Source organism: Hypomesus transpacificus, chromosome 22 (assembly GCF_021917145.1).
Source record: "Hypomesus transpacificus isolate Combined female chromosome 22, fHypTra1, whole genome shotgun sequence".
Taxonomy (NCBI): domain Eukaryota; kingdom Metazoa; phylum Chordata; class Actinopteri; order Osmeriformes; family Osmeridae; genus Hypomesus; species Hypomesus transpacificus.
Genome location: NC_061081.1, coordinates 3362617 through 3389408, shown reverse-complemented (window position 1 = coordinate 3389408; position 26792 = coordinate 3362617). Strand labels below are relative to the sequence as shown.

General features: G+C 44.9%; 1 protein-coding gene across 1 annotated transcript in view; it reads right to left on the bottom strand.

Moving 5' to 3' along the window:
- fibcd1b (fibrinogen C domain containing 1b) overlaps positions 1-25826 on the bottom strand; it is a 40799-nt gene extending 14973 nt beyond the window's left edge. Inside the window, exons 1-2 of the mRNA XM_047045230.1 lie at positions 25795-25826; positions 24893-25008 (exon numbers count right to left, since the gene is read on the bottom strand). Coding sequence (XP_046901186.1) covers positions 24893-25008; positions 25795-25826 — 148 coding nt within the window. The remainder of the gene's footprint in view (positions 1-24892; positions 25009-25794) is intronic.
- Positions 25827-26792: the final 966 nt, after the last annotated feature.

Sequence of the window (26792 nt, the reverse complement as noted above, 5' to 3'; positions counted from 1 at the left end):
CTACCGGTGTCATACCAGCCCGTCGATAAAAAACAGGACAAACAAATTCTTCCAGGCCCACTTAACCTAATTCACAGTTTTTCTTTACTTTCATAAAAAGGGAATTATTTAGCCAAGTCAATGAATTCCTTCTTTCGAAGAGAGCTTCCGACAACTGGAACACCAGCATTTGAACCGCAAAGGCACATCACAAAACGAACCGCGAAAAAAAAAACACAAGGAACTCCTCGTCTTTGAAATCGGGCCTAAATCCCAGAGTTGGGGAAAGAAGTGGCAGTGAGGGCGTTCATGGACGCAGGACGTTCATCCTCCTTTATCTCCAAGAGAGATGGAAGGCGGCAACCATGCATGCAGATGAATAAATGAGGTCTTTCTATCGACGGGAGGAACAGAGCCATAAATTGATTTACTGGCTTTGTCACGTCAGTGATGCATCGTCAACAAAGTTCCGCTTTGCAACGTGATGGTATCGGCCGAAGGAAATGGGTATTTCATTGATGACCGCAATAACCCGGAGACCAGATTCATATTGGCTGCACGTGATCCACCGCTGGACGCTGATCGTTTTTGCCACAATGAAAAAGCATTCAGCCCATTAAAGCATGGCAATACGCAGTTCTGACGGGAGAGCAAACACGGCGTGACGGGGATAACGAGAGCGTCTGGCGAGCGCATGCTTGAATTGGTTATGTCGAAGAGCTGCATCATCACAGACCACTTTCAGTTTCAGTTGTCTGATCAAGCACACTTGTTACGATCCCGACCACGCGTTATCACAAACACACACCCATCTGGAACAGTGAAGAAAATCTGTTTGACGCCGATTGAGACTTTGGAAGGGTTGAGACTCAACCCTAGGCGTGTTTGTTTGGTTTGAAACAGATTCAATTCTGGGGTTTCAAATTGGTGTTGGAAACCTACTGGTCGCCTAGCAAATATTTGGTGTGACCCAGATTCAATTTCTGTTTTGTATCTACACAGGAGCAGAGAGGCAGTTTGAGACTAGAAAATGAGTGTGATGCGAGGAGAGGAAGTGATGGAGACAGTGGAGAGGAAAGGAAATGGAAAGGGTACAAGAGAGAAGGATGATAGAAGGACAGGGAAGAGGGAGGGAGGGTATCTCAGTTTACAGATGTATGCTCAGGAGGGGTTGGAACCCGAAGGAAGGCTGGACTGCCTGAGGAAACACACACACACACACACAAACGCATACACACACGTGTCCCCATATGAATTCAACTGCTTGGCTGTTTTCACAGGCTTTGGAGAACAACAAAGAGACTTTCAAGCCTGTTTGAGGGATGGGAGCAGAATACCCTGTAAAGGGAGCAGGAGCGCAAACTACAAAGGAATCCAGTGGGTTGGAGCGAGAGAAGAAGAAAAAAAAAAAAAAGCCAACGGATGCTCCATCGTCTCCACGTAGGACTGAGTGAGTTGGAGCGGAGATCCATAGCGGATGTGGGAGAGGTAGAGTACTGTGTGTGCATGCCAAAGTGGCATGTACAGTAGCAGAAGGATTTCAGGGACGGGTAAATATGCATACACAAGTTGGAGTAGGAGTTCAAGGACGTCAGCAGATGGTGTGTGGTGTCACACTGGAGGGGAACGCAGGGAGGACGGTGACGGGGGTTCCACCTGCCTCACGACACGGACAAGCCCTTCTTAGATCCTTCATTTTGGAGAGATGGAGAGAGAAGGAGAGAGAGAAAAGGAGAGATGGGGAGAGAGACCGACACAACAAGCGTGTGTGTGAGTGCGTGTGGCTTTGTGGTGACGCCGAAGCTTGCTAACATGACATATCATCACACATTCCATAGCATCTCAATATGATCTTGAAAAGAAAGACGTTGTAGCCTATGCATCTGGAAGAAATCCTTATGCCTTGTGTACTGTACCACAAAAAAAAAACTGAACGTGTACGTTTAGAAGGACAACTTTCAATAAAACCAATAAAAAGTCTTCATGTAGACCATCTCTCCAATTTAATGACCTCTTCTCTTGGATGAGAAGGCCAAATCTTATTTACGCTTTCTTGAAAACAGCTGTGTGGCCTCCATCCGGCTTTGACATTTCCAGCTAAAAATCACCAAGCCGAGCGACCCAGCTGTAGCAACACCTCTGAGATCCGTCCGCCTGGTTCTGGAGCGGGGCCCAGACTTCTCTGTCCTCGGGCTGCCAGACCTTCTGCCTGGGGAGCGCTGCGATGTCGAATCAGGAGGCCGAGGTCTCCCGACGAACGAGCGTTCCGTTTAGAAAACCAAGACGGCGCCGTTACGTGATGCACCAGATGATTCACTCCAGTATGCCATTACTCATCTCTTCACAGTTCACGTTCCCCGAGGAGGTTGTCCTGAGGAATATAATAGCCCAGTATTATGTCTTCATCTGCATGAGATGTCCTCAGATCACATTGAGTTCAGCTTCTCTCTTTATGTTACGGCTTTATTCCTTGGCATCATCGCAAACTTTTGATTCCCAATTACCATGTCATCAAGCACCTAGTGTGGCCATAGCTCACCCTTCCACGTCTGTTGATGATGATGTGATGTGCTATTTAAAAGTACCAATGTGGGAAAACAACACTCCAACAGTAGCTGATTATCTCATCGGTTAGCCATGGACGCTCCCCGTTAGCCGTTGAGATGAGAAACAAAACCTTCGACTCGGAGGACCAAGAGCGTGTAACTGTCGATTGAGGTAATGCAAAAGAGGAGAGCAAATGAGACGCTCCCTGAGGTGACTAGCGTGCGGGTGATATTGATTTTCCAGCTGCGTATTTTGGAGGTGATGTGCGCTTGGCTGTGATGCTATTATTGTGCTGCTGTGAAAAACAGAGTTGACCCTCACTGTGGCCTGTGGAACAACATTTCTCTCTAAACAAACCGCCAGATGGTCTGCTTGGCTGACAAACACACATTGTCCTCGAGGGTAGTAGGATAGCCACCGTAGTAGTGTTCTCCAGGATAGCAGAGATGGATGGTTATCCAGTCCCACTCGTTTGGAAATAAATGGAGATTTGGGTTAGCTTGACATGCTATCACTGTTCGTTTACAGTCTGGATTAGCGGGTCACAATGGCATGGTTGTACAGAACAGCAGGCTAGCTGGTTGTGATCTTGCATGGTTACAAGCATTGTCTAGTTCTAAGGTAGCGGAGCAGGTGGGGATGTGTTGTAAAGAGGTTGAATGTTTTCAATGTTGTCTCAAAAGGTTGTGAAGGAAGTTATTCCAGGATGTTTCAACAGTAGAAGCAATATTAGTTGTATGCTCATGTCTAAGCAACACAGACCTCCAACTCAACTGAACCATATACCAGGAACAGGTCCGGAGTGGGACTCATTTTCATGCCTCAGACCAGCCCGCTTTAAATCACAACTTATTAGCCTACAGTGGAGATATACAGTACAGCTTTTATAGCTTTTTGTGTAAGACACAATATTCTTTGCAACAGCAAGGAACCTTCTGGGCACATTACTGGGTCCTGGTAGCCTGACGTTGTCATACTCATAATTCTAGTCAGAATATGAGTCTGAAAACTCTCCGTTGGGCTGTGACTATGGGGCGTGTGTCAACCGAGCTCGTAAAACAAATGCCTCTTCGCTCAATTGGATAGACCTACAACCAATCAGAGCAACGTAATATGTTGTTTGTTGAAAACGAATTCAACCCAAGCGCTCTTTGGTGACGTTGTTGATTACGTTACTGTTGATCATCTGTCCATCATCGTATAAAGCCCGCCCTGACAATTTAATTGGTCTGCCCAGATCCTGGTTTTCTGTAGTTGTCCCCAATACGAGACCCTCCAGACCCAACTTCCCGAACAAATTTTTTTGTGGGCGGGACGAAGTTGGGCTGGTAGCCAGGCTAGGGTTCTGGCACTGTCACTGACAACTAAATCAAATTTTACAAATTAAATCCAAATCATTTTAAGCACAAGCTCCCCTCCCTACAAAACAAAGGTATTCTGATTGTGTTTAACATTTAGCAATCGTACCTGACCACTTTGGAGTTATGGGCTCCTGCATGGTACTACCTCTTCCTCGCTGCCTGCAGCAAACTGGTCTACTGGCTGCTGCTTAGGCTACGAGAGACTACAATAGACAAGTGTCTAACAAAATCATCGCAATATACCCTTTTGCATTTAACAAAACACTTATTTATATCGTATACACTATATGCCATAAGCTCACTCAATTACTTGACAATAAAAATGAATTGTGGTTTGTGGGCAACGTTATACATTTTGTTTTGCATGCCTGACATTTTGGCACTGTAGCATGAGCTAGCATACCTGTTTTATCGTCACCATCTTCTGGCGCTTGATCTGTCCCTGCACTCTCAGTCTCAAGCTGCGAGCTTGTTATATTCTGAAACAAGTTGCTGAGTTTGGCCTTGTCATCTTGTAAAGCTTTTTTATCAATCTTTTATTATAGCTTTTTCACCTCCCCCTTTTCTCTTTCTATTCTCAATCTCGTCTTTGTGTATGGACGTATGTCTTACTTCATCTTCTACCCATTTGTAATGACATCAATCAGGTGGCCAATCATAACCTCCTGGGGACCTGGGATGGGATCGACCAATTTGAGATTTGGCAGGGGCCACTCACCCACAAACCAGCATCCAAGTGTCTGGATGTTTCTGTTTCTGCTGAGCTGACCTCTGAGCACGTTTTTGTGGAAGTAATACCTTACCTTACAGTAATACCTTGTTAAATTTCGCTGATGTGTGTTTGGTTTTAAATTTGTTAATGGTATGGCTCCCCCTTCGCTTAGTGATTTTATTAAACAGCGCGCTCAGAGTGGCAGACACACTAGATCTGCTTCAAGAGGTGATTGTATTATTTCGCATAGGTCTAGCTCTTTTTGCAAATCAGCATTTTCTGTAAATTCAGCACACACTTGGAATGCTCTTCCATCACACATACGGACAAAAGACACATACAAAACATTCAAACATAGCCTTGAGGAATGGCTTGTTGACAATCCGGTATACAAGCATTGAGGTACCGTCTGCCTACACGTGTGTTTGTCGTGTTGATGTATGTTATAGCCTTAGTGCTATATATGTGCTTGTACTGTTTGTCTTCGTTACTGTATGTTTATTGACCTATTTAAACCGTGTATATTATTTGATATTTTGTAATTTTAGGCTGCCTTTAAACATCTGGCCGGGGACAGCAGACGAAAATTAGCCTCTCTGGCTAACTCTGGCGCACTTACAGTTTTGCTGTTGATCAGTGTGCATTGTCCCTGAAATAAATGAGAAAAAATAAAGAAAGAAATAGCAGTGTATACAAGCGTGCAACAGAGCCCACGCTTCTGCAAGTGTCGCCTACATGAGTACATGATTTAGTTATAGTTACCGACCCTGTCATCGGTCCAGCCCTGCCTACTGGGAATATTCCCGTTCTCCCGATTAGCCACTCCGGGCTTGACCTAGAACATAAGATGAAAAAATAGGAAAACCAATATCGTCCTGAAAACCTGAAAATTAGTCCTCAAAAATCACTTCAGCTGAACCATTATCACCCAGAAGATTGGATAAATTATCACACCAAGCTGACTCCTTTAAAAACTTCTCAAACTCCTTCAACCTAGAGTTGGCCCACTTTGCACGTGAGGGAAGAGGGCCAGGGATTCTAAGGAAATTACGTCTTCATTTCAACAGAACCCTCAAAATTACTGCCAGGGCCAGCAGTTTCCACGCTCCGTTTCTATGATGACACGACAAAAAAGACAAATTACTGCCTGGACGGCTCTGACCCCTGTTGTTTACATCCGTCTTATTACTATTCAGAGCAATTAATCTACAGAGTTTTGGAGGGTAGGGGCCTGGTCTTGTCTCACGGGAGGAAACGCAGAGCAGGGAAGGAGGGAAAGGGATGGAGAACAAGTTCAGGAGAGATGAGAAAGGAGAGAGAGAGTAAGAGAGAGAAAGAGAGAGAGAGGGGGAGAGAGAGAGAGATGGAGAGGGAGAGGGAGACTTAGGGTGAACGAGAGGGAGAGAGAAAGAGAAAGCATGAGAATGAGAAAACAAAATAGATGGAGTTCAGGCAGACAGTGGGATGGCGTGCCAGGAAGTAAGTGCTGACACAGGCGTTCCATCATCCAGGCAGAAATACAGCACCTGAGAGGGGGAAAGCGAAAGAGAGAGAAAGAATGAGCGAAGCCGGATGTGGCATTCTGACAAAGGAAGTCTCAGGTTTGTTACGGGGTGGCAGAGTGCGTGGACCCCAACACAGGACGAAAAGATCAAATAAAGGAACATTTCATGAGGGACAAGGTGGTATTGGACACATGCCCAGGCAGGAGGAGTGGGATGAACATACAGGTCTGGGAGTCAAACTGGGTAGACAAGACAGGGCAGGAAGGCAGGCAGGCAGACAGTAACCGGTGAGTGAAACTGTACAACAGGATATAAGTATAAGTACGAAGACTAAGTATTCCAGGAAATTATGCAGTGCAGCCGAGAACAAGGCTGAAGTAGGAACACAACAAACAATCTGGCGATGAGTGGATGAAGACCCGGAGTCGATATACCGATGAGTTGATTAAAGGCAAGTGCATATACTGAGCAGGTGAATAGGAAGACGTGGTTTGGATCAACTGGATCGTGGAGCCACGCCCACACTCATGTAGCCAGGGACAGAGGCAGGCAGGGGGACACAGGGAATAAGGGACAAACGGTAAACCTTGGAGGCACGGCCTGGATTGCGACAAGATTCAAGAGGGAACTATGAACAGATAAGGGAAGGTGCACACTCTAAACTATCTCACAATTCTCAGAACACTTCACCGTTTCCATTTCCAATGGGAGAAAACATAGCTTTATATCAGATGGCAGCAGAGTGCGAATTATACAATGACAATCGGGGGGGGTCAACTTCTTCTCCGGGGCGTGTATCGACCCCCACGACCTGTTGTTTTGACCTCTTTTGGGGGGGTCAAAGTCTTTATTAGGGGGGTCAGACCCCCCCACCCGTAATTCGCACCCTGGATAGCAACTTCCCCTTTATTTTGATGGAGGCGGTTAGAAAGCGCATACGTGTGTGTGTGCAGGTGTGTGCATGTGTGACGTGAGCGTGTCCGGCCAGGCATACTGAGCTCCACAGCCAGAAAACGTGGCCTCCTCTTTCCACAGGTGAAGGCAGTGATTGACAGACTGTCAAACACCAGCCAAGCATTACTGCTGTTACGGCGTGCCACATGCCTACAAAGCCACACATTGCATCAGCCATGGTGGGTCGGAGAATGATTTACAGTGGTGAGGAGGTCTATAAATGGGTCTCCTGGAACCAGTCCGGACAAAGCTCCGATGTCAATCACGCCCCATCTAGCGTTCGGCAGCTCAGCTCATCCACTCGCATGCCATTAAATGGCTCAGTTATTCAGAGGCTACAGTAGCAATAGAGAAGACCTTAGGGGAGTGGGGTGAAAGGGACACACACACACGCATGCACACTCACACATGTGCTCCCACACATACGAGGGGCCAATTAGGAAAGATTTCGGACTGTTGTTTCACAGACACATGCGAAACGTGGACGCATTCCCATTTGAAACGTTCACGCGGGCGTACCTACTGCTGTAAGCTCATCACACACATGTATGTGGAACGCACACACACCTACTCGCGCGTGTGACAGATACACGTGAAACGGGCATGCATAACGGAGTGCTCAAAAGTCCTATAACCCAAGTCTTAAGCTGCCCTGCACACAGGCAAACACATGCATAGACACATTGTTTTGGTTGGTTTGTTTACATCTGCTTTCAATTGAAAGGGTGTGCTTTTGTGGCGCCGCATCAAATAATGACATCCTGTCCAGAGTCTACGAGTCATCTTGAGCAGAGCACAGAGGAGAAATCAGCAGATATCAACGTATCGGTTTCACATAGGCGTGTCGGGCAATACTCGCTACAGTCTAATGAGATAGGAACATGAGATATGAAGCGAAGCCATCCCTCTGTCGACAGCACCGAGAGAATAGCGATTCTCGTTTGCGCCCTTCCACCAGCGATAAAACACCACTGGGAGATAGTCGGTTGCACATTCAAGAAAGTGCAGGACAAAAACTACTTTGATAGGAATTCTTTGAAAGTAATACGGTCTAGTTGATAGGATGTGTTAAAAGGCATCCCAAAGCTTTATCTTAGGGACTGTACGAAGACCATTTCTTGGTGAGTATGGTCAAACCAATCATGAAAGAAAAAAACACAAAAAAACACTCACTCTCTTTTAATCAAGCCTACATGTTTAAACATCACCACTACATTGTATACAGAAGACTGGCAAACACTTGGATAAGTACTCCCCCCCCCCTCTATAATCATGCAAGATGAGATGAGAGCCCTATTTTTTTATCAAGGTCTTTTATTCTGTAAAACTGTTTATATTATCATCAGAAGCCTATGAGAAGCAGTTACCAAAGCATTATCTAGCAGATGACGTGGATGTCGTTCTTCTCTCCCATCTCAGCGAGGCTTCTTTCAACGTGACAAAGAGTTGCTCCTTTGCAAACTAGCCAGCGTGTTTCACGGCCGAGGCCGTGTCCTTGTTTATTCCCTCGCGGTTCCATTGTGTGCACCCTGTCATTCTCTAGGTGTGACTGTGGTATGGGCGTCCGTGTCTCTCTCCCCCTCTCCCCTGGTGCCTGGTTCTCTCACAGCGTTTTGCGTACTGAATCACCCACCTGTTGTAAATTGCCATCCCCTCCTTGCGTACATGTCTGCTCCCCTTGTCAGTCTTTGTCGGATTGTTAGTGCTGTTTCCCGCTTGTGGGTGGTTTGTTCCTTAATCTTCCCGTCTCTACAAGTTCCTTATGTTTTTTTTGCCTGGAGAAATGGTGGGACTATTCAGTTGGGTTCTGGGTTTATAAGTATTAAGTGATTGGAGAGAGAGTTCAACAAACTCTCTAGTCATAAAAAATGACCAGTTTAGACACACAGTAGTACTAGCAAAGGCTCTTTGGAGGTCAGGGAACAGTGTTTATTTTGAAAAGAGAAAAACAAATGTAACATACAGCCATTAAGTGTTTGTTATTATTGGCAGGCGGCTAATACATCATAGACCTGTGACCATCATGTGAATGGATGAAAAGAGAGATTATATTGACCTGATCTACTGATGCTGGTTAACATAGGATTGTGCATGGGAAATCCCATTTCCTCCCCAAATCACAGCAGTTTGTCAACGCCAGGTCTTCTGGGGGTCGACAACAACTTCATTTGGATTTCAAACATTCAACGGGATCGATGAGCGATGGGCAGTTTAAATACAAAGCAGGAGAGGAGAGGCCAAAGGAGACAGCATGCAAACATCGACTTCACATCAGAGCAACATAGAGCTTTTGCTGTGTGCCTTCATAACAGCCACGATCATATCCAACATGTCAGTATATCAACACTGCTTCACTGTCAATTAACATTTATTAGGTGACATTGTCAATTGGTGTTGCCATTTCATTGTGCCCCAAATAGCTTCTGCTGGATTCTTCAGAGAGCTAGCTTTGGCTGCTGTGGGCTCACGCGAAAGGGGCCCTCCGTTATTGTCTTCTCGCAAACAGGTTAAAGAGATTCGACAACCAAGGAAGGTCAATTATACTGAAGTAATTGTTCTAAAGTTGTTTATCAATTCATGCTCAGATGTTAGCTAGATAATGAGCGCTGATGAGTCGTATTGATTGTATGGTGGTGGAACAAAGGCAATTACATCATTACAACCCTCGGTGTTAGATGATTTAAAAGCTACAAAGGAGAACCCCTACCTTCACTGATAACACTGACACTAATAGCAGCAGCAACTGCTGGCTTGTTGAGCCACATTAACTCTGCTAAAGTTGGCGCTGGAGGTAGACATTGTTGTTGTTTTTTCCCTCTTTCTCTCCATGTCCCCCTCTCTTTCTCTCTTTTTCCATCTCATATCTGTCCCTCCCTGTCAGAGGTCTCTCTCTCCCTCTCTCTTTATCTCTCTCGCTTTTTCTTCAGTCTGTCCTTGTCCCCCTACCCTCCTCCCTCTCTCTTTCTCGAGCCCTCTTTCTCGCTCGCTCCATAAATATAAGGAGGGGCAGTAAAGCCACAAAATGGACATTCCTGTTAGCTTAGTTTGTGACGACATGTGTTTCAACATGGCTGCCGCAGCTGGGAGAGAGAACCCAACATGACGGAGCAGAACCCGGCAGAACACATTGAAACACGACAGAAAAGAACACAGCATAACAGTAAGGGACAGAGTGGGTCAGAACACAACACAGAGCGGCACATCAGGGTTGACCAGAGCAAAATAGAGTAGTGTTTCCTAAAGCTGAGAGGCTTTGCAGACCTGCTGACAGTGAGCTGGGATTGTTGCGCTTAAGATCTAGTGGCTGAAGGATTTCCTCACTTCCTGATCACACAGACTCCAGTCCTGACTGCTACATGGACCTGTTGACACCAGCCTCTAATGACCTACTCTGTAGACACCAGCCTCTAATGACCTGCTCTGTAGACACCTGCCTTTAATGACTTACTCTGTAGACACCAGCCTCTAATGACCTAATCTGTAGACACCAGCCTCTAATGACCTGCTCTGTAGACACCAGCCTCTAATGACCTGCTCTGTAGACACCAGCCTCTAAGGAACTACTCCGTAGACACCAGCCTCTAATGAACTATTCTGTAGACACCAGCCTCTAATGACCTGCTCTATAGACACCAGCCTCTAATGACCTGCATCTTTAGACACCAGCCTCTAATGAACTGCATCTTTAGACACCAGCATCAATGATTTATTCTGTAGACACCAGCCTCTAATGACCTATGCCAGATTCTAATTACCTCTTCACTAGGTCACAAACTAATCCCACCATAGGCTGCTGAACTCCCCCAAAAACCTTTCATAACAGTTTGTAGTCTGTAGTGAACCTGGCCTTTTGGTTAAAATCCAGATGTGAATTGGAAGGCCTTTGCTCAGTCCCCTCCACAACTTGAATTCACATTCCCTCCACACCCTTGATAGAGTCAAAACAGTGTTGTTCTAGGACGACTTGCCGTCCTGCTGTTTTCTGTTACAAAACCTCTTCTATGTCATGTTCTACTTGTGTTCAGTCAACACCTGAAATAAAAGTCTGGTTCAGATATGGGAAAAGGTTTGCAGTGTTCCCAGTGATTTGATTGTTGATGATGAATTATTATTACTGTATTATAAACTTTCTACTGGAAGTAAATACTATTTTGAAAAAATGCCCTGTTAGTAATAACTGTACCTCCTTTCACCAATGCAAGGTTGCCTTGGAGATTTTCTTTCTGAGTTGCCATAGCAGTGCATCCTTCTGACATACGTCCTCATGGTAACACAACACATTACATTCGAATATCTATTGACATACATATTGAAAACGATTTGGTTCTAAGGGAGTTAGGGGCGTGATTGTTGGAGCTAGTGAGAGTGAGAGAGAGTTGAAGGGAGGGAGAGAGAGATAGAAAGCGAGGGAGAGTAAGAGAGAAAACAGAAAGATAGAGAGTGGGAGAGAAAGAGGGATTCAATGTGTGAAAGTGGGTGACTGAGAGAGGGGTGACAGTGGCCTCACCCCAGACGCTAATGCATTCAGAGTAGAGCGAGTTACGCACCTCATTAGTGCCTCCCCACCCTGACAGAGACAGGGGGCGTGTCAACCACACTCTGAAGGCTAATTATTCAGGGTCAGTGCAACGCAGCGACCACAATGTGGGAAATACACCTGTCCCTTTTTCCCAGGAAGCACACAAGATGGGGTGAGAGACAGAGATGACAAGAGAGAGATGGAGAGAAAGAAGGTGACAGAGGCTTGAAAATAGTTCCACAGAAGGAGATAGAAAGAGCGAGAGAGAGAGAACGAGAGAGAGAGAGAGAGAGAGAGAGAGAGAGAGAGGGGAGAAAAGTGACGGAGAAACTCAAGGAATAACAGTTAAAGTGCAGTATGTTTCTGAGATTGATTTTCTTTGTCTAATGAGTTTCAGCCTCGTTCTGAATGAGCTTTTTAGCTATGGGCAATCTAAGTCTAAGTGATTTTTGACTGCCGATCAGAAGACGATAATCACATTTTACAAAGTGGTGGTGATTGTGTTTCTATTCTATCAGGGCTCAACAGCCTGTGAACATTAGCAGCAAGCTGGCAAGGATGATAAGTCCCAGTCTTCAGTTCAGGATGCCAGAAGGGAAACCAAAAACGTATTTCTGTATGGGCTTGCAGCCGTAAGGTCGTTTCACACATGTACTTGCATAATTGTCAGATGGGGGCTGAGGGTTCTTAGATATGTGTCGTTTTGGGGTGTTTACTGTTTCTGTGTGTGACTTGTAAGGAATGGCAAAGATTAGGGTTAAAATAGGGTCACAGGATTAGTGTATTCACACTCTTAGACTCCCAGCCTAGATAATCCCAAAGCAAGACTCCTTAAAACACTAGATCCTAAGCTCTCTCTCACACACACACACACACACACACACACAGACACAAATGATCACTGATGGACCACCAGCACGGTCAGCCTTCTTAGGCTTATACGCTTTAACACACCAGTGTTGTTTCAGAGGACTATGTGTGCTAGGAAACATGATTTTGTTATGCCTTCTATTAAAATACAATGGTGGCGACTCCCTCTTGCTGTGTATATGCTAAATGGATTACATCTGGAGTATGTACTACAATATACATTAGTACAGAGGTCTTCAACCCTGGTCCTCAGGGACCCCCTGTCCTGCACGTTTTAGCTGTTTCCCTGAACACACCTGATTCAAATGAATGGTCGTTAACAGGCTTCTGCCTAACTAGATAAGGACCCATTCATTTGAATCAGGTGTGTTGGAGCAGGTAAACATCTAAAACATACAGGACAGGGGGTCCCTGAGGACCAGGGTTGAAGACCTCAGCATTAATATACAGCACATCTGTAGTGTGTACCACAGTATAGAGTACATTTATGACATGTACAACAGTAGACCTATGTAGTACACACATCAGAACATAATATGATAAAAATAAATGTAGTCCATCAAATAACATTAATTGTACATCTTGTTGTGCTGTCCATGGTGCTGAATGCTTGGCTTGTGCGGTGGTTGCTGTCCCTGGTCCTGAAAGTGTCAGTAATTAACCAGATGTTGACCTACTAACAAGTGAATGTGCCGTATGCAGACAGACGCATCTCACCCTGCAACGTTTAAAACACAGAAATGAATGAACGTCCTAATCAATCAGCTGGAGGAGAAAAGGGGCCGTGTTGAATCTCGGCCCGAGTTCATCACGACTTGTCATCACCCTACCCTGGCACTGTCTGGCCGTCAGAAGAGGGAAGAGGGATGAGCAACACAACACACAGTGACTGATCCACGAGGGAGACAAATGGTTTATCACATTGTCTTCAGCGGCAAGGCTGGCAGAGGAAGGGGGGGTGGATGGGGGGGGGGGGGATGCCAGGGAAACAACGGAAGCCCTCCTCAACAGACGGCATCCCTGTCGGTGACACGTCCCCGAGGGCCAGTGACAAGCTGGCCGCGCAGAGGGGGGGGGGGGGAGGGGGACTGGGGTGGGTGGGGGGGACGGGCGACGGTGTGGGCTTCGGAGGATTGTGTGTGTGTGTGGGGGGGCAGGGGGGAGTGAGCTGGAGACGAACCAAGTGAGCCCAGCCGTCGCGGGAGGAGCGAGGGAGGGAGAATGGGCTTGATGAGGCGTGCTAGGCCTTAATTACAATCTCGCCAGGCAGCCGGACGGCGGTGCGGCGGGGGCTTCACGGGGGGGATGTGAGATGTGTGGCACGGCACGGGGGGCCGAGAGCCACTTGTTGGCAGCTGGGCCAGGGTAGGTGAAGAGAGGAGAGGGCTGGCTCGATTGCTCATGTCTGGGCGGACGGGGGGCAATGCTGGGGGGCTTATTTGTGACTGATTGTGGAGCCATTGGGCGGTGAAACCAACTATCACATCACTCACTCGCACATACACACACAAATTCGGTATGGGACACACACATACACACAAGCATGCACACGTACATACATACAGAAGCACAGAGGCATACGTGGACACACACACAGAAATACACACACACTCAAATGTCCAAACACAATAGCGGAGCAAAACACACGAGTTTGCCTGCCAGTCTGTCAGTCCAGCCTCCTCACCGCATCTCCCCTGGGTCTGGAAGGTCATTGTTGTGTGTCCAGCAAGGCAGGCAGGCCCAGGGGCACACCATCTGCAGGCCATCAATGATACCCTGGCACCACCCAAACCAGAGGTCATTTCATTGGATCTTTTCTGCGTTGATGGGATGCGATGAAGCTGTGTGTGGGGGTAATTTTGCTCTGGTCGCGTCCATGTTCTTTGAGATTTGCACACCCATGTTGTATCCTGGGAGTCAGGTGGCTGAGCGGGGAGAGCATCGGGCTGGTAATCTGAAGGTTGCCAGTTCGATTCCCGGCCGGTGCACGAACGTTGTGTCCTTGGGCAAGGCACTTCATCCTACTTGCCTCGGGGAGAATGTCCCTGTACTTACTGTAAGTCGCTCTGGATAAGAGCGTCTGCTAAATGTAAGTGTAATCCGTGTTGTTCGGGATCTTTAAGCCTGAGTTAGAGCGCAGCAAGTGAGAGGAGATATGTTCCTCATAAATGGATGTCTGGAAAGCTCCTGTGGAATATTCATTCATGTGGACAACCCACTCCATGTGCACATTTGTCAATATTTCCCATTTTTAACAAAGACTTTTTGTTTTCCATTAACACCTCCAAAGGATGCGCCTGTTGCAGTGAAAACCCTCTCTCCAGTGTGGAGTGTACGTGATCAGATTCTCCAGGATGTTATTGTAGGTTTGTGTAGAGGGATTTCACCTCTCTCTCTGGATGACACCCAGACCGCAGTAATGAGGCTTGATGAAATGTAACCGTGGGATTTTGAGGTGGGGAGCGTTTTGTGTTGACATGATGGAGTGGCCCGTCTCTCAAAGACCCATTTGTGCATGACCAAGGTCAGCCTTTTGTCTTTCATTCGTTACGGAGACGCTAGGCACACCACCGCACACAGACTACATGCACGCACATACACACTCACTGACACAAACACACACAAACACACACAAACACAGGCACACGTTAGGAGGTCCGGGGCTTCCTGCTTTGAAGTGTGATAGAAGCTTGATTTGTTCCATTATGGCTGAAGACAGGCGGAGCACCAGATCCTTGGGGAGGAAGCTGTTGAAGGTGTGGAGGCAGGATCAGGATGATGAGTCACAAGTCTCCTTTTCCCATACCTCCGTCAGGTCAGTGGGCAGTCACATGGACAGGGTCAGGGAAGAGAGGAAAGGGGCAATGGAGAAGAAGCATGAGGCTCGAGGGAAGAGAGTCCCAGAGTGGACCACCAAATATGAACCAGCTTCCTGTACTGTCGTGTTCTCCATCAGCAAGTCGAATTGGATGAAACGTGATTTTGTTGCCCACACATTATCACCAATTATCAACCTAAACCCTCAGAGATGGCAAGAACAACACCCAAAATAACTCTCAGAGAGGAAGAAAAAATGGCAGAAAACGTCCGGAGGAGAAGCAATTTAGTGATGGATCCCCTGCTCCAGAGACAGCTAATGGAGAAAAAGGTGACAGACTAGAAGCTGGAGATCAAATGGTACAGACAATAGGTCAGAAAAGACTGCACAGACACACAAGCACATGCAGGCGTGCACACACCTGCGCACACATAACACGCACACATAACTAAGCAGGCTTCCTTTTTCCACAGTGCAATACCAAGCTCCAGGCCCCAGCTATAAACTTTAATGATCCTTCTCCTTGTGAAATCATTACCTTGTCAGTCAATGCTTGCCCAAGGTGAGGTGGCTGCTTCTGATCCAAAATACCTTGCAGGGGACTGACAGGTCTGTGCTCTGTTCTCAGCTGGTGTGTGTGTGTGTGTCTGTTGAAAACAACGGCTTTTACTCCAGCTTCCACTGAGAGTGACTGCTGTCAAGGACAATAACCCCAACCCCCTCCATCATATTCACACACATACTATGCACACACACACACAAACGCATGCCGAGATTCTACTCATGAAGTAAAACTAAAACTAAGCATGAAACTAACAGAAATGAGAAAGCATTCTCAATCAAATAGTGTACTTCTCTAGTTGCTCAACATATGTACACACAGTGACACACGCGTAGGATCACAAACCCACAGACGCCTGCACAGCAAACCTGCTTTGGAACAGAACTGACACGGCGCCCGAATCCATTTCGTAATACTAAATCTCTAATCTCGGAGACTTTCTAACCTTTACCTCAGAAGAACTAACAAGGAACAGCCGACCTAATTGGACGAAGGCCCAGAGGTACCTCTTCAAGCCCAAAAGTAGAGACGGCGGGGCAATACCGAGCTCGGCGCTCTGGAAACTTTGTAAGAAAATGAACATTTAAAGTTTAATAAGACTGAAAGATAGGATAATGAGTGGCTATTTTATGCATGTATTTTGACCGAGCTTAAGTCCGTAATCTTCAATCAGCAAAGCTTCAAGAGAGTAGGGCCTACAGTTTTGGCAGTACTCACGGCATGGCCTACAATCCATATCCATGATGTTAAAATCAGAGTAGCCATACTAAATCAGTGTGTGGGGGGGTGGTCTTTACCAAAGAACGAGAATGTGACTTTCCTGGCATATTACATGTTTTACAGATGGATATTTGGGTTCTACTGGGCTCCTTGGGGGAGGGGGGGAGGCACCTAATACATGGCGGATGTAGAGGTGCTGTTTGTTTGTTTGCAGTGTTCCCCTCGTCGCATGGTGTGTCCGTAGAAAATGTCAACGTGTGCGCCGCCATCTTTCAGCAGAAGTAATTACCCTGGAAAATGCCAAAGGCCCAAAGAACACACAACGCCCTTCTAATGGCCTGGAAGAATCCATGTCTGACGCAGTCCAAACCACTGGGAAAGGAGGGGGGTGGGCAGGGCTGGCTGGCTTGTTTGACTTAGGAAGGGTTGGAGAGTGTGGGAGCATGTTGTTGGTGGGTGTGTGTGTCTGTGTGTACACGAGCATGTGTCTTTAAACATGGGGACAACGTCAACCTTTAAAAGTTTCCATTTTATATGTAAGTAAGAAAAGTGTGGAATCGGTCCCCAAGTGAGCATGACTCTGGCTGCAACGTCTCACCATAAAGCCAATGTGCTAATATCCGTGTGAATATTGGTGGCAACACACCAAACATCTGCAGAGCGAGAGATGCTGGCTGAAGAGGGGCCCACTCAGAAAAACTCAAGGAAATGATCCAGCATGCCAGTGATTCATTTGCAGGAGAGGGGCTCATTGGCAGGAAGGGAGAGTGAAAAGACGGAGACACAAACAGATAGGAAGAGAGTGAGACAGAGAGACAGAGAGAAAAATGGCTCACCAGTTGGCAATGCCAATTTCTTCCTCCAAAACAACAGTAAAAAAAAACTGGGTCGAAAAACAGAGTATTCTTGATGACTACAACGTTCTTGATGACTACAACATCACACGTACATATGTCTTGATTGTGGGGAAGGAACAAAAAAAGACAGGACAGAGAGTCTCGGTGTGGTGATGTTACTTGAGAGCAAGTGTGAATATGAATGCACAGAGGACTGAAGGAGAATGTGGAGGGAGAAGGGTAGAAAGAGAGAGGTAAAGAGAGAGAGAGAGAGAGAGAGAGAGAGAGAGAGAGAGAGAGAGAGAGAGAGAGAGAGAGAAACGAAGAGAGAAGGAAAACGACTAGCAGCTGGTTGATGGCCTCAGACATGTGAAGAGATGAGATGGAAAGTCTTCAGAACCAGACGCTGACTGGATGGCTCTGCAGACTCTCTCTCTCTCTCCCTCCCTTCGCCACCGCTTTCCCTCTGTCAATGTCTTGGCCCATCTTCCGCCCTCCTCCCAATACCATTTTTTACTCTCCTTTCTGTGTCTCTTTCTTTCTCCCTCTATCCATATCACCGCTCTGAACGTCTACCGTCCTTCAGCTGTGCTATTCTCACTACAGTGGTATCCATTGATTTGCTTTCGACCCACTCTCCTGTCCATCTCTCTCTCACGGTTTTTCTCTCTTTCTCAATCTCCCTTCTCCCCATGTCCAAAATCAGCTTAACCCAACAGACACCCTTTCCTGGGCCACAGCAGGTTATCTATAGGGTTTCTACTGTAGATAAGCTAGAGAAAGGTATCTTCTGTAGGTTGCTACAGTAGAGCATGGTATCTTGTGGGAGATGTTATTGTTGCACTGTGCCTAGTAGCTGAGATCTAATTTGTTGCACTGAGCCGGTTAAAATACAAACAGTTCTTTAACTAACAACACCCCGTTAGAACTATACCCTTCTGATATTTGATTTTCAGCTGTATTTTGTCTATGCACGTTGTATGTTGCTTTGGATGAAAGTGTCTGCTAAATGAATAAATGTAACGTAAACTGCATATCCATGTAGGTTGCAGTAACGGAGCCACACAAGCATACCCTACGGAGCATAGACCTCCAACTAAACCTTGACCTGCCATGCAATATGTGCTCTTAAGTTCTGATTGGAGCTTCACCAGGTAACACCCAACTGTTTCCCTCTGTTGGTCTATTGTGTCACTCCGAAAGGCACTCTTTGATGTCAGAACCAACCACTGAGGGCTTGTGGCATCTCATCCAGTTATCACGCCACCTCTGGTACACCATGACCTGGGCTTGAGTCACCACAGTGAGAGAGAGAACAAGACAGAGAGAGAGAGAGAGAGAGAGAGAGAGAGAGAGAGAGAGAGAGAGAGAGAGAGAGAGAGAGAGAGAGAGTTCTCTGAAAAAAACACAGGAAGTTCTTTTGTTCGCTCGGGTGGAAAATTTGACAAAAAGAATATTCAGTGCATTATTAACAAGGCCTAGAGTAAATGAGCTGAACTTTTTTGAACCTTTCAACTTGGTCTTAGTTGAGAGGCTGAGACTCACACTGACTCTGAACAAAGAAAGGCTTAAAAAATTGGAAAGTGGAGTAGAATATCTTAATATTAGGTAAGTCTGTTGAAGACAGCAGTTTGACTCAAGGTGAAATGTAGGGTTGATAATTGAACCGAGAATGAAACTGTTGAGTTTAACTTATTCACATCATTGATGTTAGAAATTACAGTGCAAATACAATCGTACGGGATGGTGAATATCTTCACTCCCCGCGTGCTAAAACTAACTCAGAGTATCAACTGTACTCTTAGATCTATCAGGGATGAAACACAATATTCAATTAGCCAGTAGACATCGTACAGCTACATGGGTTCCCATGATGGGTCTGACACACATTCACACGCACACACACCATCAAACCCACTCCATGTCTGCCATTTGATTCAATGTGCCGCAAAGCCCCCATGTCTCTCATGCTTCAGAACATGCACCACACACTATAGTTCAATCCAAATTACATTGCTCCTGAGCTGTTACCTGAGTAACACATTACAGGCGGCATATTATGGGCTGCTATCATGTCATATTGATTGGGTCTTCCAGACAAGGGTGCTTCAGACTCTATTTAAAGGGGTCCTTGAATGCAAAACCAAGTTTACCTTGTCATAGTTGAGTAACGACAGTTCGGTGGGTAAAATGGACACACAGTGAACCTCAAAGTCCATTGACACCTCTTTCCTATGCAAATCTCACAATTTGAAACTGCAGCTGTAAAACGGGCCTTATTGACGTCAACTCGGTGGCTCCACCTTATTTGGCTCTGGTCTGTACCTTTGTCACGCACCAAAATGTTCATACACATCCGAGCGCAAGCTCATCACAACTGCAAGTTGTAAGTATGATTTTGTCGCTAACAGTTATGAGTAATGTTAACGTATCCTGCATCTAACGTAGGTAGAATGTGTGATGATTTCGTTTATTGGCAATGGGGCTAACGTTATTTCATTTTCCTGTCTGTGTTTCATTCGAATAAATAACCTGTGTTGTCATGTAAATCTACAATTCACGATACATGTTTGGCTATGTTGCGTCTTTGGGCCACAGCTTCGCTCGTTGTAAACCAACCAATCAGCGCGCATACATTCTGTTTGGGACTTTTCAACTTTTTTCAACTCTTTTACAATACTGTACAGAACAAGGTTGTGAGATGTTAATCGGTGAGCCTTTTAAAGACCATAACAATTTATTTTGAATATCTGTACTTCATCTTATCTGGTTTCCCAAACTATTCCAATGCGCTAACAAGGTGTTTTCATGACAAACATGAAGTACTGTAGACCAACAATGCCACAGCACTGTGATTGGTGTAATTACTGGAAAAACATTCTTCTATAGACTTATTAACAAAAGAATGGCCTAATAACAATCAAATATGCCATGTCAAAGTAAAAAGAGGACAATTACACACTTCACACATTTCAGATGGGACTCCTGCCAACATTTGATGTTGATTTCAGTACTGCAGGTGGTGGTCTCACATGACAACCTCAACAGCGTCACTGTGGGAGCCATGTACTGTGAACTGTCAGTACTATGAAATGAATGTTTTATCGTACTATATTTTAATATAAACAAATAGTTTAACCAAAAATGTCAGAATTGAACGTCTTACTTTCTGTGAATGACAGGCTATCTGGCTATTTTGAACCCCATGAGGTGGAAGTTTCCTCTAAAGAGGGGGTGTCACAGGTGTGATGTGGGTCCGGGTCAAGATCTGCCTCTGTTGCATCTGTGAGGATGTGAGCATCATGGTAATAGTGGCAGCACTGGGGGGGGAAAAGCACAAGCTGGAGAAAAAGAAGGAGGCACTGGACAGAGATCTACCATCACTAAAGCAAATCCATGAAGCTCTGGAGCTGAAAAACACAGTTGGAAGCCTTAGCATCTAAGCGTGCAGTTCTTACGCCTGCTGAGGAGCAGCTAGGAGCCGTGATGGCCAATCTAACTACGAAGCCGCCACATGAGGATCACCTAGCAACCCCCGAAAGAAAAGGGAGAGATGCAATAAATGTCTATTTTGCAGTGATGTCAATGAAAAGTGACAATTCGGATAGGGTATCTCTTTATTAAATTAAGTCCTTTTATGGTAACAATCCCAAGTGTTTGCCCCAAAGATGGCATTACTTTCGGCCTGTACCTACGCAGTGCAGAGCGACTGTGCAGACAACAAGAAAAACAGTTTGGTTTAGACATCAAGTCCACTCCACTCTTTTAGAGAGAGAAAGGTCCTCTAAAACGTGAAACATCTCTGAAAAGGCCTCTGATCACCCTTTACTGTAAGTGCCTCACAGAGCAGTTTGAACCATGATAGACTGATTGTCACAGGGTGCCACATCATCCTATGGCATCAACAGCAACAACTCTCTATTCCTGCACATACAGAAATCCCAATCTTCAATAATGATGTATTTTTGTATAGACCAGTTGTTACAGGAAACCTCTGGACATTAATTCAAACTATGTTCTGTTTATAGGAAGAAAGCATTTGAATAGGCTGGGGTAAAAGCTGAAGACTCAAAAGCATTGCAAGTCTTGGTGATGTTCTTTTGCTGTAGTGTAATGGAAAGAATGAGAATCTCACATGAAATGAAACTTGTTGTCAAACACACAAATCATGATCATTAAGCGTACCTACAAATGCAGAGGAAGATGACAATCCTATATGTGTGAATTTCAGGAGAAGCTAAACGAAAGATCTCAATTCACAGGTCTTGTTGCATTTCTTGAGAGGCAAGTGAGATTAGTTTCTGACCCAGTGTATCTGGAAATACAGGACATGTATGGACAAAGGTGTGTGGGCATATTAGAGCTGGTACTGGGCTGGTAATGCCCTTTCAGTAATGCCTGTGAAAGTCCAACCTGGTAAAAGTGAAAAGGTCATCCGAGTGTATGCTTACATCAACCCAGGTAGCTCAGCCACTTTCAGTAGAGAACGCCATGTCTCAGCTAAATATCAAAGGCAGAAAAACAAACAAACAAATATTATTGCAAACAATGTGTCATGAGAAGTCAGTGCCAATTCATGTGGTCTCAGGCCTAGAAGTTTCTGGATTGGATGGAAACATCAAACATCAAACGTTTTTACAGCTACCTGACTTGTTTATCAAAAACAAATGCCAGTCACTGTTGACAATGTACTAACAAAGAAGGAACTGCAAAGGGTTGATATTCCACTGGCATACAGCAACATTTGGCTGCTGATAGGGACCAACACTTCAAAGATCATATAACCCTGGAAAATTATAGCAATTATAGAAAATAACAGTCAGGGTGAGGGACCCCATGCTGTCCTAGTGGGATGGTTAGTCAATGGGCCCAAGAGGAGGTGGCAAGTCCAGTGTCTGCAACGGGGTCCCCAAACTACGGCCCGCGGGGCAAATACGGCCCGCCAACGTATTCGGACCGGCCCTCTGAACAATGGCAGTTTTTTTTTTTTATGAAAAAAATGAAGAAAAAAAAGTTATAGTAGATGTTTTAATGTCAATAGCTATGAATATGAAAAAAGTGATTTACAATATTAATAATGCTCTTTGAATAGGCTGCATAGATCCTTTGATATGTACGAATGTACGGTGCATAACATAGTAATAAACTAATCTAGCATAATAAATACATTTCATACATTTTCATCATAATAAAATCTCCACAATAATACTGGTAGTTACTCCGGCCCAAGTAATTTTCTGTTCCGACCTGGCCCCTTATTAAAGAAAGGAAAATTATCTGGCCCTCGCAGACAGAAGTTTGGGGACCCCTGGTCTACAATGAAGGCCAGTCTGCCACGGTAAATCTAATCTCTGTGGCAAACCTAGAAAAGGTCCTTATGAGTCAGTCTAATCGGGATGGCAACAAAATGACATTGGTGGAAAAGCATGATTAGTCAATTGAGGATGAAAAGTTTCTCAAAATTGGTGAGCAATAATAGAGCAGATTTTGTCTACCATGAAGGAGGAGGAAAGAGGGAAAGACAACAGATCCCTGGACCTACACAAAGGCCAATTACCAAATGACCGTGCACTGGGACTTCAGTGGAGTGTGCAGGATAACACCTTCAGATTTAGGAAGTTTCACTTATTTAAGCTCAGCATAGATGTAAATTATGTTCTGTGTACTTATATGTTATGTTATGCCAGGTGCTTGCGTTGTCTTGTCTTAAGAATTTCAGGGCCCAGTCTGACCTTGTGTTGTTCCGTGTTACCTGACAAATAAAAGACTTGAACTTGAATTTGACATGGTAGTCACAGACAAGCCACGCACACACAGAGGAACCCTGTCAATGGTAAGTTCTTTGTATGTACACATGCGTTTCTTTCATTCATTTTGAGATGGCCTGCCATCTTGACACAGATATATGTATCTACTCCATAAGGAGATTTGTTTGATGAATGTCTAGAGAGACTATTTCTTCGAGGGTAAGGCAATCCGGAACAACTGTCCAATCACTACTACCACATCCTCTGAAACTTTTGATTTGGAACCTCCTAGCCCAAACCACATCCCTCTAACTCCCTCTGATGGAAACAAGTACAATACCTGGCCAACTTGTTCCGGAGGAAATGGACACAAGAAAACAGAAACACTTATGCAAGACAGACAGAAGATGTCGAAGGTGAGATAAAACTTCATAGTAAGAGACATTGTGATGTACCTGTATATCTACGAGCACCACACACACACACACAGTCCCCCTACAGTAACTAGTGGTGGTGTGGAAACAAACTTGTAAGGAGTCAGCACTATCTGCAAATTACAAGGTCTAATGTCAATCTTGGAACAAACAATGTCCTCTAGGTCAATTGGTATGTTTGGCTTATCAATTAGGAGACTAAAGTTCAATCCCCAACATATTGCATTTATACCAAGGGATTTTTCTCTTTGTAGACACTGGAGGAGACTGTACAGCTAGTCTGCATCGTCATGGATAACCGGACCCAGCTGTGGTGGAAAAAACATCTCCACATTGACCTCCTGAACCCCGAGGTGAGAAAATACCGAGGACTGAATGGGCCAATCACCAGAACCTGGTTCATCCCACTCAGGGTATTCCTGTGTATCTTTCTCAGGGTTCAGTAGCTGTTTCCACAATTGAACTGGAGGTCACAGGGGTGCAGGTCAGTCCAGCATCTAATGTTCACGAGCTGACAAACGCAACTTTAGGGTTTTCAGCTTTACACTCAGACTGTATGTCACTTAGTTATAAATGATGAGTTCTGTTTTGTCGTCCCTAGCTACTTGGTGGTAGACAGATAAGCCATGTCATGTCCCACCGTATAAATACACGGAAGGAGTTCCTGTATTTTGAGGATGGCCAGGTGCACAACACTTTCCTTGTTGAAAAATCACATTTGGTTGACAGTTGTCACTGTTTAATGGTCTACTAAACATCTGAAGATGATTTTATAATCATAGGAGGTGGACGTGAAGACCACCTTTGAGGGCTTTGCCAAGGCAGGATGTGAGACTAGGACTACAAGTTGGTCATGCTCCAACACTGAGACCACCTTCACTGACCCTCCACTGCATTCTCCTCACCCCTCTCCTCCTTCACCCCACTTTGACAACACTCCTCAGGTAAATATCTCTACAACCATCTCTTTATACCTCTGCCAATGATCTCGACCAGATTTAGACCAATGAGGAGGAGGATGTTGACGAGGAACCAAAGATCCAAGTCCCCCTGATGCAGTAAGTACTGGAGGAACACCAGTTGAAAATAGTACTGCTACTCTGCTGTGTACATAATTAAACTTAGTTTAATTTTCTTTCTTTCAGTCTTTCTTCAACATCTCTCTATGTCAATTACAATTGTATTTTCCTGATACAGGAGCTATTTTGGCCACAAGGGAACCAATGACTTTGAGGGTAAACTGGCTGCCCTTCGCAATGCCTTTGAGGTAAAGAGAAACAGTATTTGTCCTGACTCATTACATTTTACATTGTGTAGATTCAGTGTACCAATGGTTTTCCCATATTTTCCCAGGATCTGACCAATACCAACCAGTCCCTTAACTTCATCAGCCATGCTGGGAGGATGGTTCTGGGTGGACTGGCTCTGCTCAATTACCAGGAAACTACAGAAATCACAACACTGAGAGGGAAAGAGATAATGAGTGTTACAGCATTTGTTAGTCCATAGGATGTTTGACATTTGAGTTTTATGACGTTTCTGTTTTTAGGATGTGAGGGAGTTCCAGGAGGCCTATGATAGCTTGGTGTCCTTCGTAAATGTGTAATACATGCTGTCAAGCCTTCAGCTCCTCCAGTAGGTGGCCAGGCAGCAGCTGCTTCTGATAGACAATCAATTCCAATTAATGAAGGACAAATCCCTTAAAAGGAACATTGGTGGGCATTTGTAGGGGAACATTGGTGGGCATTTGTAGGGGGACATTGGTGGGCATTTGTAAGCGGACATTGGTGGGCATTTGTAAGCGGACATTGGTGGGCATTTGTACGGTGACATAGTGGAGCAAACAGCGGAGCAATTAATATGGACTGGTGAAGTTGCGACCCTTGTTTGATTGGTGCCTTTTAAACTTTTGTATTACTTTTTGTTTTAATTGTAGATGTATGGTCAGTGTCTTTATCAGTGTTGTATCTGTAGTTATCCACACTTAGACCTTGACTTGCCGTGTAACCTCACTGCCGTTTGGAGTGCGTGTGCCTGTGTTGTGAGCGTGTGTTAACCTAGTGTGTCGTGTTAACACGTTGACGGGTGTTTTTGCAGTGCTTATTTTACCGTGGTGTGTGTGTGAATTGGCTTATAGAGCATACGCTGTATTAGGGCACTAAAACCTACGATCTGCTGTTTCTTTAGATGTATGTAATAAATTTGTATACTGAAGTTTGTGGGAGTTTACCGGTGGTCACTGAAGTCCCATTCCAGATCCATAAGTTAGAGCAAGCAATCGAACCACTACAAATGTTCCAGGAAACAGACAGATTATAATGGAGAAAATTAACCAATCAGGAGTAGGTGTAGCCAGACAGCAGATAGTCATTCCATAGCAATTAATGAGGTTCTGATGTAAGATTTTGAAATATTCTATCTTTGTCATCTGGTGTTCCATTGTTCTTTAAAATATGTACTTGTTTGATTTCAGATCACCCAGATCAATTTTCTCGAATTGTTTTTTTAAATGGTCCTGCTTTCCCTTCTGGAGGGCAAGACTCCAGTCTCCTGTCTACAGTGCCCTGATAAGAGACACAAATGTAATAGGGTAAACTTTTTGGCTGGTCTAACCCACCATACTGTCCCATCAGTATGTTGTCTCATGTCTCTCTTCTACAACCCAAGCGGCCCAATGGATTCCTCCATCTCCTTTTTGGGTCTTTCTGTCCAGTTTTCCCAAATTCTTTTTTTTCTGTTGCTTCAGCCATTCCTCAAGAATCATTCATAGTTCAGAATGGGTTAATTGAGAAGTTTGAGAAACCTGACAAATGATGGGTGTTTCATATTTTTGGGGGAGTTGCCTGGGTGTGGAAAAAAAGTTTGTTCACGTGCACACAATAACAAGTTAAGTGGAATCTATGAAGACCTGTGTATCGGTCACGTACGCACTCTGAGAAAATCTTTGCAGACTGAATTTTTCACTTTTCCCCACAGGCATTCTTTTATGGATGAATTTACAAAGTTTGATACTGACACTGTTTCACAGTCCATAAAAATGCTATGCTTGTTTTCATACAAATATTTATCTTCTTAAAACTGTCTTTTATCATTTGTGAAAAATAGTGGGTTTGTTTTTTTAGAAAAACATCTAGCTGTGGACCTTGGGTCATTTTGTCTGTGGATTCAGAAATGTTTGCTCAGCCATCATAGTGGTTATCAATACGACAAGAAATAACCACCACAGTC